General features: G+C 42.9%; 1 protein-coding gene across 2 annotated transcripts in view; it reads left to right on the plus strand.

Annotated features, from left to right (window-relative positions):
- Positions 1–4,187: 4,187 nt before the first annotated feature.
- Positions 4,188–11,920, plus strand: part of slc12a2 (solute carrier family 12 member 2) — a 116,508-nt gene continuing 108,775 nt past the window's right edge. The window contains exon 1 of one of the 2 annotated variants that reach the window (XM_086096003.1): positions 4,188–5,178. In XM_086096003.1, the coding sequence (XP_085952129.1) occupies positions 4,606–5,178 (573 nt within the window). In that variant the 5' untranslated portion in view covers positions 4,188–4,605. The remainder of the gene's footprint in view (positions 5,179–11,920) is intronic. The other variant, XM_086096002.1, reaches the window with a different exon arrangement.

An 11,920-nucleotide genomic window follows, 5' to 3' on the forward strand; every position in this document is an offset into this window, starting at 1 on the left:
ACTTGTAGCTCTTATTATCGCTCATAAAAAACAATTATTGTTAACTGGAAAAATAAACAAACTCTGAATATTGACCAACGGTCTAACCTCCTCATAAATCACATTTTAATGGAAAAAATATCTGCCTCGAATAAAAAACAAATATCAAAATTTATATGAACATGGTCTACGTATATAGAATCTTTTAATCTAAATCTGGTTACTTAATTCTGCCTGTTAGCAAGAGCCACCACATCGCGATAACTTATATTGCTGTTTCTGTATTTGGCAATTTGTAACTAATGGATGTGTTTTTATAGTCACGAACCCAGTTGCTGCCAGCAGGATTGAGCAGACTACATCAAATGACACCTTACAGTCACCAAATCCTCAAGATTCACTTCCAATGGGCACCAAGGGTTAATATTCGGAATCACTGCATGCCAGTGGGTTAACTTTATAGGTGCTGTCCCCCCTGGCTGAGCATGGGCGGCTCTGCCCCTCTGTTGGCTTCTGGGTGGTGGCTGCATCTTGGCCGTTCCCTGGGTCTCTTGGAAGGTGCTGCGTTGCGGTGCTCTCCCTGGTGTCCGGGGCGGCGCCGCCCCGGCGCAGTCCGTCGCTCCGTGCCCGACGACGCAGTTCGGGGTGAATGGGCCTCCGGGGTGCCCCGTGGTTCCCTCCTCCTTCCTCCCCCTTGCCGCCTTGCTGTGGATCTTACTCTGCTTCATCTATCCTTCCTTCCTTTCCTCAGTCTTTCCTTTGGTCTCTTGAGGTCTCCCTAATTTGTTGGAATTGAGATGTTTCTGGGGTTGGTGAAAGATTCTGGTTGGTAACTCGATGGGTAGTAGATGATGTCTGGTCAGTGCGGGATTTCACTTTTCTTTCTTTTCTTTTATCTTTCCTCGGGTCTCCTGACAACTTCACGACTAGCTGGATTCTGAAGTATTCGGTTTAGGTGAACGGAATGGGATTTTTTATAGTAATATTGAATCATTTTAGGTGAATTAATGAGCACACACTCACACGCACACGCACACACACATATGCACACACCCACCCGCACATGCACATACTCAAGCACATACAAAAAAATAAAAAAATAAAAAAGAGAGAGCAATGATGATGATGACATGTCGAATCGGTAAGATTACCGAATGAACAATGCTGAGCTCTCTCAGGAAAAAAGAGGTACTTTATGAAAAAAATGTGACATGATCTGATCAGAGTTGAGATTTTAATATAATATAATAGTGTAAGAGTAAATGTTTACTTGTTTCCCATCATAAATTGAGCTATACACACATCCATCTGGGCCAACTGTGGCCAATACCTGTCATTAACAAAGTAATACTGCACATCGCTTTATGGTGTAATGTGTTTTTGTAAGCAAATTTCCTATTTCACCAGAGGCTTCCTGGTCATACAGTTTTATGTAACCAAGAGTGACAGAGTTTGGCCACAATTTCAAGTGGTAATACAACAACAAACCCAATATCGACACCTTCTTAAAAAAATTGCCTAAGTAATTTTTTCAGATTTTTCAGGAAACACAAAAAAATTAACTATTTGCATCACGAGGAGATTATTTAGGCAAAAATATATATTTTATGCAAAAAAAAATATTTAGGAAATTATTTTCAGCAGGGTAACAGTGGGTGTTTAGGGCATGCTAGATGGCCATCTTTTCTGAGCAAATATAGAATATTTTACAGCGAAATACTAGCTCTTGGGCTGGTCGTCACTGTGAGACGTGCATGACGTCACTTCCGCAGACAGAGGGCGAGAAATCGAGGCCGAATCGATTCTGAAAAATATTGGCTAGAGGCTTGCAGCAGTACCCATTGTGAACAGCTAAGGTGTTAGTTCATCTTAGCACGGCTCAATGGAAAAGTGCTGGTCTCGGAACCTGGCGGTTGTGGGTTTGACCCCAGGCCATTGTGACTATATTGAAGTATCATTGAGCAAGATACTGAACCCCCAGTTGCTCTTGATGTTGCGTCATCATCAGTAGGTGAATGAGTAGTCAAAATGTAAAGCGCTTGAGGGCCTTGTAAGTTGGAAAAGCGCTATATTGTATAAATTAAGTACCATTTACCATAATCTGTTTATTAGAATGTGCTTGAGTCTAAATGGTCGAATAAAAAGGCTACTGTAAAGATATTTTTGGGCAAAATCCTACATAGAACAACTTTAATGTTGTGGTGTTCTTCAGGAGATGACCAGTGTTGTGGTTGTGCATATCTTAAATGTCAAAATGTTTTGTGCTTCAACAAAGTATTCAGTTTATAATGTACCCTTATGGAACCAGTTTATTGTGCAATTTTATTATACATTAATATATTAGATTCTTGGCAGTATGGTGGCTGACTGGTTAGCACATCTGACTCATAGTTCTGAGGTTGTGGGTTTGTAAACAGGCTCCTGCCCACAGGGAGAAGTGATACATTAAATGGAAGAATGGAAGAATGGAAGGATCCATCACCTACTACAAACAGAGACAAAGGATTGGTTGCAAGTCACTTGTGACTAAAGTTATGTGTCAGCTGCATGAAAGTAAAAAAAAAAAAAAAGCTAGCTTTTGAAACACATCTCTCAGTTGATGCTACTATGAATATTATTAGTCAACAAGGAGCATGCCTGAGGCAAAAGTGGTGTAAGTGACTGCTTGGGGTTCCCTGGCCAATGGGGAGCCCCAAAAATGTGTGAGAATGTTTTTCTTTTTTTTTCTAACAATTTAAAAATATAAACATGGTGTAACGGGGGATCCCAAATGAAATTCTGTTAAGGCTCCATAAAGGCTTAAACGATTTTCCACACTGGTCGCAAAGAGCTCTGTAACAAATCTATGTTCAAAACTGTTTTCACTCAAAGGCTGTTCAGTTTCATCGCACTTTAAGGTGCCATTGTGTCTTGATAAATATTTCAGTCTCCTCTTTGTTTGGATGGGAGCACTTCTAACCCCCACTATCTGTTAAAACTCGAATAAAAGGTCTTTATTTATACACAAACAAACCTGATAAAGAATTATTTACATTCTAAATAGTATTTTTTTGTCCTGCTCTGACATCTGCTGTAGGGTCATCAAGATTCTGTTGTCTTTATGCATAGCTGGAAATCCAAAGTAATAGGAGTTCAGAATAATGCTATATTTAATTATTCAAGTGCACCTTGTAACAGTCCATTGTACGTTTTTTTTTGTCTATTAAATAAAGTGAGCACAAGTGTAAAGTAAACACTGTAAATCTTTGCTAACTTTGGCTATCCAGCAACGCTTGTCCATGGCTGTCTTCGTCTCAAAGCACCATGCGTTACAACCTACAGTTTAATATTAGAACCAAAAACCCCAACAACCTATAGTCAAGGCATGAACTGCACATGGCACCTAAAGTTGTGGAATTCGACCCTAAGACTGTTGTAAGGATGGTCCGCATGACTTAGATGTAAATTCCAAGGTTGTCCCCATTTCAACAATTTACATCAGGAGTGTCAAACTCATTACACACACACACGCACACCCAGACGCGCACACCCCCCACACCCCCACACACGCACGCACACACACCCCCACACACACAAAGTTGATTGATGGATAACTAGTTTTTAAATTAGAAAGCCAGTAAATATTTGTTTGTTCAACAATTTTTCAATTTATTTTAAAAGAGAGATTGGTAATGAAACATGCTTACAATATCTCACATCTCAGTGTTGTTACAAGTGAAGGTAAGTGGAAAGAAACACAAAGTCGAAACACGATTTGTCACTGCGAGTCACATAAAATGATGGCCTGTGATGTGACCCCCCGGGCTTCTATCTATCTATCTATCTATCTATCTATCTATCTATCTATCTATCTATCTATCTATCTATCTATCTATCTATCTATCTATCTATCTATCTATCTATCTATCTATCTATCTATCTATCTAAAATACATTTTAAAAAAGCAGACATTCAAGTGAAATTCTCTTTTTTCTACTCCCCTCTCCTCACCCCAAGAAACTACAAAACATTTAAATAGAGAAAATAGTAGCTAGTATAAATAAACAGTACTGTACAACAATGCCTTTTAGAGTGTCTATGCGTCACCAGTTCGTCGAAATAAAAGGAAAACTTCTGTCTGTTGTTTCCACCTCTCACGTAGTACCCCACCCCCTGAAAAATGAGACGCGAACGTTCACATCTCGCGAGGTCACGCGTAGCAGGAACCCACCCTTCAGTGATGCCGACCGCAGTGTGTGTATATTACTGGTGAGGGAGCCGCTAGGAAGCTAGGAGGAGTTGCGGCAAGGTCGATAACAGCATCCTGCTCTGAATTACAGGAAGACGGTAGCTCGACAGACTTAAGTTTAAAAGATTGCTGCCTTTTTACATATTTGTGTCTTCGAAAGAAAAAGTCACTAGGGGGGCTAAAGTTTCCATCTTGTAGCCTCACATTTCGCACGAACGAGGCATTTTTCGTTGTTACCGCGGTCCATACGGCTCAGGAAGCGCGTTCCCCCCTCTTGCTAAACAGTTTAGAGATCGACACAGTTGTGCTTGTCACGGACCAACTTGCTCTACATAGGTGCGCGGGCCTAACGTGCTTTCTCATAAACTGTTTACCCGTTAGTTTGTGTTGAGTGTGCCATGTCGGCGCCATCAACCACAGCTCCCGCTCAGGGAGAGAACGCCCCGGCGGAGAATGATTTTTTAGCCTCCGACGCGGGGCAAAAGCCGCCCGGTCCGACGCATAGTCAGAGTCGTTTTCAGGTGGACCTTGTGGCCGAGGCAGCTGCCGCAGTCGTAGATGAGTCGCTGAGTTCCGACGCTTCCACCACTGTCCCATCCAGCGAGAAGGCCACTCTTGGTGCTCCCCCTGAATACCCGGGGACAAGCGGCGAGGAAGCTAAAGGACGTTTTCGGGTGGTGAACTTTATAGACCCAAGCGGGGCTGAGAGTCCGGCTTCTCCAGAGGCAGCGCCTGCCGAGGGAATGCAGAATGGGGACACAGTGATGAGCGAGACTAGTTTACATTCGTCCACTGGTGGCCAGCATCACTATCACTATGACACCCACACGAACACCTATTACCTGAGGACCTTTGGTCATAATACCATCGATGCTGTGCCCAACATCGATTTCTACCGCCAGACAGCCGCACCTTTGGGGGAGAAGCTGATCAGACCCACCCTGTCGGAGTTGCACGACGAGCTGGACAAGGTAAGACGGCACATGGGCTTTCAAAGTACATGTCCAACATTAAACGTTGGGTGTCTCCTAGTGAATCTGTTTTCCTGGATTTTAACAAGGGTTTTTCGATACCACTTTTTTTTGGGGACCATTACCTGTACGAGTACTGTACTCAACTCATGAGTAATCACTAATACCCAAAACAAGTAACCATTGACGATTCCGAACAGCCGGGCATTTATGATATTTTCACAATGCAAACGCTTCCTTTACACGGTGAAAACAAACGGCGTATTGTATTGCCTTTGCCTGTGACTAGCATACAAACCAGGCAGATTGTTACAGTAGTCAAACAACTTTTCATCGCATTTTGAAATCAAAATAATCCTCACAAATTAAATTACGACGATCCAAAGTCCAATGCTTTTTAATGGGTAAGTCCAATGCTTTTTAATGGGTCATTTCACCCAGTAAGACTTGTGACGTAACTTTGGAATTGTCAATACCACTAGTACTTTTGATTGACTTTTGACCGACCGAAATCTAGTGATTACAATTCATCGTTCACTGACGTCAGTCTGCACAGGACTCTGAATTATTATTGTTATTATTATTATTATTATTTTTGTGAAGCAGTTTTGCGTATTAATGGCTTTGTTTGAGGAGCAAATTTTGTGTAGCAAATGAGCAATTTATTTTTTGTCTTTGCAGCCTGGGTTTTATTAAGCAATAGAATATATATATATATATACATATATATATATATATATATATATATATATATATATATATATACCGCGATTATCGATATGTTGGTCAGATAATAAGTCTAAAATAAAACTAATCAAGATCACAGAAACTGATGTTTTTTCAATGAGAAAATAGTTTCTTTTTGTACCATCACTGAAACACAATATTTAAACTGGTGTCTTCTTCACAGTGAATACTTAAGTGTATTTTTTTTTAAACAAATACAAATGTCTTAACAGAGACAACTTTCTGTGAACAAATTTGTGTCTTTGTTAAACACTATTTTCATGCAACCTGTCAGTCAGTCACATAGTCATTTGTTTCATTTTATATTATATATTCTTCAGAAATTGTGTGCTTCAAAAAGTCGAAACAAAATGTTTTAAAACTTTAAAATTAAAGATATAATAACATTTTTCATAGAAACGTACGCAAAACTGAGTCACTTGCTGGACAGATAAATGTCTAACACAAGTAAAAGTAAGCTCATGAGTCTTCTTCGCCTGAAGACTTCCGTACATTTCCCCGCCACTCTTATGAGGCGCTCCCCCTAGCGGCCCGCCAAGTAATTGCTCAATAAGTAATGAACAATGGAGCCGTTATAGCGGCTGTATATTAACTACAAATATCGATACTTGGCGTAGGCAATAGACATATCGATAATCGATCGGGAGACAAAGTATTGCGATATCGAGATATCGTCACACTCCTACAAATAACATTACTGCTATTATAATTATTTAATACTAATATACTGTAACATACACTTTATGTTCCGTTTTGCTAAGCAATGACATTTCCAAGCGTTTTAAATTAGGGTTCCCGCGGGGTCTTAAAAAGTCTAAAATTCAAAAACTTAAATTTTAGGCCTTAACTCTTTGACTGCCAGACGTTTTCAGAAAAGGGATGCTTTGGGTGCGCCGATTTAAGCATTTTGACTGATCTTTCAAGGTCCACAGAAAATTTTGTGTTTGGACTATGGAAACACGCATACTACCAAATGAAAGATTGAACTCTCATCTTTCATCAGAAAAAAAAGTTTGTTTCTACCTTATTCCGTTTTTCGGTAATCAACAATAGAAAATGGTTAGTTTCACCCAAATGCTCTGTTTTGGACCAAAATACGGAGAAATCAAGCTTTAGTGAAACGATATTATTTCATGCACTCTCGTGAATTTGACACCTTTTTTTTTCCATGAATGGTGCCACAAACATCTAAACAGTGCTTTACTTATGTAAAACACTACCACCAACAATGAAAAAGTGTTTTTTGATAGCAAAATACGTTTATTTACATTCAACAGTGTAACAATTTGACACAACAATTTGGCAAACTATTTACAAATGTGTGCAACTGTGGTACTATTTACAATTATGTGGATGTTTCAACTACAGTTTTTCTTTTTGTGTAACACTCCCCTGTGTGCAAGGAGACGCAACAGGATTTGCACAACAGATTAGTTCCACTGGGATTGCCCCTTCGCGTGCAGACGCTACACTTTCTTGCCGGCCTTTTTTTCCGGGGAATAGCAAGTTTATACTGCAGTGTGTGTTTGGCCATGTTGCCATCAAGGCTACTATCAGCATCATGATACGGTTACGTTACGGTGGTGTTACGTCTGGCTTCCTCATGTCCTTCAGTTCCTATACCGGGTGGTAGATGTTCTGATGCATCTTATCCACTCCATTCTTGGTGGCATCGTAGTCCAGAACCAGTGTCTTCTCCGTGATCAGACTGTACCCACTCCTCCGATGAATATGCATTGGACTCGGGGTACTCTTCATCGTCCGATTGAACGTCCGCCTGTGCAGAAGTGCTCGGTTGTGCTCCGCGTTTTCCGGCGTTAGCATCGCTAGCCGGTGAGGCTTTATGACGTGATCATAGCCGCCGCGTCAACGCTTCCAACTTCGGCGTCAACCTCGGAGTCACCATCATCATCATCGTCGTCATCAATGTGCTCTTTAGCATTGGTCGATGCTTTTCGACTACTCTTCATCGTCCGATTGAACGTCCGCCTGTGCAGAAGTGCTCGTTTTCCGCCGTTAGCATCGCTAGCCGGTGAGGCTTTACGACGTGATCATAGCTGCCGCGTCTACGCTTCCAACTTCGGCGTCAACCTCGGAGTCACCATCATCGTCGTCATCAATGTGCTCTTTAGCATTGGTCGATGCTTTTCGTCTTTGAAAAAAATGCTCAAGCGTGACCTGCTTGCAACCGGTCGCCATTTTCGCTTCATCAGCCATTCTCCCCTCAACACTCTAGCTCCGCCTCACGTCTTCTACTGACGCCTACCCAATCTTGTCCAAAGAGAGTCATCGCTGCCATCTAGGGGCCAAAAATAGTCATTATACTAACTAGATCTGCTTGATACTTTCAGCACAGCTGGACAAGGCTTTCCTCCACCCGTTTCCAAAAAAACCCCAAAAAAAACATAGTGAACGTCTTTTAACGTCTTTGGCAGCCCTCCGTAGGATTTTATTAAACGTTATTTAATGTTTTTGGCAGTAAAACAGTTAAATGTCTTTTAAAAACACCCATATTTTCATCCCAGGTCTAAAATTTAATTTTGTCTTAAAATTCTTACATCCGCTCCGTCCATTCTTAGAAGTGTCTGTAGAACATTTTGTAAAAAAAAGTGCCTGTTGGCGTTGTTTCTACTGTCTGTGTGCTGAAAAACATCCTTTAAAAAAACGTTGGAAGAGTTACAAATAATTATGGTTAAAAAATTTAAGATACTTAGTCCAGTTGAAAGTGGCAACAAGGTAAATAACAGATTTTATCTTTTAATAGATTTATGTGTGTGTTTACCTTTTGAGTTTAATCAGCCCGACTATATCTGTATGGAGGTAACGTGAACATGTCTGATTGACAGCGTCATGTTTGTTTTATTTTCCAGCTACGGTTGTAAGAGGTTTGTGTATCAGATAAGGAAAAGGAAACTTAAGACCAGTAAAGCTTCATTATTTCAACCAACGATACATTGTCCTTGTGGACACAACACGCTTGCACCTACACTTGTACACTTATTTATTTATTTAATTTAATTTAATTTTAGTTTTAAGGACAATAAGCATCTCCACTTATCCCCACTCCTCTCCCTTCGTCCCTTCTCCTCCTTTGTGCCCGACTGCAAGTGCACTAGTTGTTGAAGGAGAAAAAAGTTAATTGAAGGCAATTAACTTCAAATAGGCTCGTTTACTCAACTCTGCAAGAAGAGCTCATTACCGGTGACAGACAGTATTATCGATTATTGAAACCTTGAATTCAAAATCACGGTAAATCGTCAAACTGGTTATTGGTCCATGCCTACTAACGGGACAAAAAGCAGACATTAGATAAAGCATTATTAGTAGGCTGCACATAACTGGTGCGCAGGTGCTCATGTGCACTGGGAATATTAAATTGCATACCAGATTAAAGTCTGTAAATGCGCATTTGCGTACTAAGCATTTTGCCTTTTATTATTATTTTATTTTTAAGAGCACAGCAGCGATTGTCGCTTGAGGTACCCATGTAATGAAAACGAGAGGAAGTGTTGCGCTTGTTTTGAATACAGCCGCTCTCTTCCACACACAAAAACAGAAGTTTCCTCCGCCACACAGCCCTCACAAGCTGCAGCGGCGAACACAGCAAGCGCTCCTGTGAGGGACCAATACGAGGCATTTACAGTATTTTGTAAAAAAAGAAACAAATATTATATACTGTATAATTGTGTCTACGCAGTACATACATCTTTTTTTTTTTTTACAGTGTTTAATTTAATTTTTACACAGAACAACGCAATAAAAACTAAACGAATACGCTTACTGTATGTAGACGATGGATAATTTAAGTTGAGAGTTCTCAAGAGTTGCGAGTATGTCTTCTGACCGGTTCCTGGAGTGCACATGAACATGAATGGCGTGTATGACGATTCATGATGGCGACCGCCGAGTCAGATTCAAGTGATCATTAAGCTGAAGAGATATTGTTGTATATTTTACTACTACGCCGCCAAAGAAGATGACTGAGAGCTGATTCTCATGAATATCCTCCAAGAGAGCCTCCAAAATGTACTGTGTGCCGCCAACATTTGGTGTATGAAGAGTGCGTGCGCCGTGGCTCCTGTACCGTCATCGCAGGCCAGAGAGGTAGTTGTTTAGGCACATACGTTGGAGAGCAAGTGAGAGAGAAAGAGAGAGACTGAGTCTGCTATTGGGTTACAAGGTGCACATGGTAGGCTGTTTTTTGGTCCGACGCCAGCAATATGTGTATGCTTGTGTGTGATGTCATGCCAGTTTATGCTATTTCGGCTGTGGCTATTATGCTAACTAGTTTAATCATGTGTTTCATGTGAATGTGAAGTATCAGTGCTTTTTTTTTCGGGTTAAAGGACTACTGACGCGAGAGACGGACTGATGACGGATGATCTGTCAATATCGACGGAATGCCCAACTTTGTCGGTTGGTCCTAAAAACACTAAGTGACGACGTGTGGGTAAAATGAAACGGCGGACCAACTGTCTTACTGGAGTTCTTTTTTTCGTTTTCTTTTCTTTTCTTTCTGAGAGCTCAGTATTGTTCATTCGGTAATCTTACCGATTCGACATGTCATCATCATTGCACTCTCTCTCTCTCTTTTTTCCTTTTGTATGTGCGGATGTGTGTGTGCATATGTGCGTGCGTGCGTGTGAGTGTGTGCTCATTAATTCATTTAAAACCTATTAAAAATCCCATACCGTTCACCTAAACCGAATACTTCAGAATCCAGCTAGAGTTGTGAAGTTGTCAGAAGACCCGAGGAAGGATCATACCCACCGGGTTACCAACCGGAATCTTTCACCAACCCCAGAAACATCTAAATTCCAACAAATTAGGGAGACCTCAAGAGACCAAAGGAAAGACTGAGGAAAGGAAGGAAGGATAGATGAAGCAGAGTGAGATCCACAGATATCAGCCTCCACCGATTCAACGACAAGAGGAAAGGAAGAAGCAGATTGTGTTTGAATTTCGGTAGATGTTGATGTGGTGGATCTGGCATGCATGAAAACCTTCACCAAAGAGGGAAGCCGTACAACCCCGGCCAGGACAGCGCTAGCACAACCCAGGCCGCGGCAGCGCCAAGGCACAACCCCCAGGCCCCGCAGGGGCCACCGGCCGGAGAGCAAACCCAGGAGCCAGGAGCGCCCCCTCCCCAAAACGGCCCGCTCCCCAAGCCAAACGCAGCAGAACGGGGCACGACAGGCCCACTACGCACGCCCCCGCTCCCCCCCATTACGCCCCACACCCGCCACCCACCAAAACTTAGTCCCTGCCCCCCCCCCCCCATCTGTGCCAGAGAGGGGCCGGACAGCGGAGCGGCGAGGGCACCCGCGCCCACCCCACCTCCAGCTGCGTGGTGGGGCCAAACACTGGGGGCGGAAGGGGAGATGGGAGCACCGGGAGACGGGTGGCACGCCCGAACCCCAGGCCCAGCAGGGAAAGGTCCCGGTCGTCACGCCACCAACCCCTACACCGTGGATGTGGCCGCACCCAGTGTATATACAAGTGTGTGTGGTGCATTAAAATTGGGAGCAGGTGAGATGGAGCAGAGGGAAATGATATCCCCCCGCTTCGCCTGCTTCCCAGACGTGTCGGTAAGTGTATGTGGTGCATTAAAAAAAATAGGGGGGGCGTGGTGGCGCGGCGGGAATACAGATGGGGGACCGCAGCACTGTTTAATACTGCGGTATGCCCCAACCGATGGTTCCCCCCCAGTTGTGCATTAAAATTGGAGGGGAGTTGTAGGGCGTAGACGGTGTCTCCACCCTACCTCACCCCCGCAAAGTGTGTGTTATGTGCCCTATGTGTCTATTAACAAAGTGCATTGTGCAAAACTAGTGTTGACTCTCTCAACCTGGGGGGGAAGGAGGCGCACCCACCCCACCCAACCCCCAAACTGGACCCCGGCGGGCATACGGAGACAGCACGGCGGGGCGATAGGGCTCGCTCCCCGGATACTGGGGCCCGCCCGAGGTGCCAGGAGGCTCACTGGAGCGTGGCA

This window comes from Leptonotus elevatus, chromosome 15 (genome assembly GCF_054856555.1).
Source record: "Leptonotus elevatus isolate MCC_2025b chromosome 15, RoL_Lele_1.0, whole genome shotgun sequence".
In the NCBI taxonomy this organism is placed as follows: Eukaryota; Metazoa; Chordata; class Actinopteri; order Syngnathiformes; family Syngnathidae; genus Leptonotus; species Leptonotus elevatus.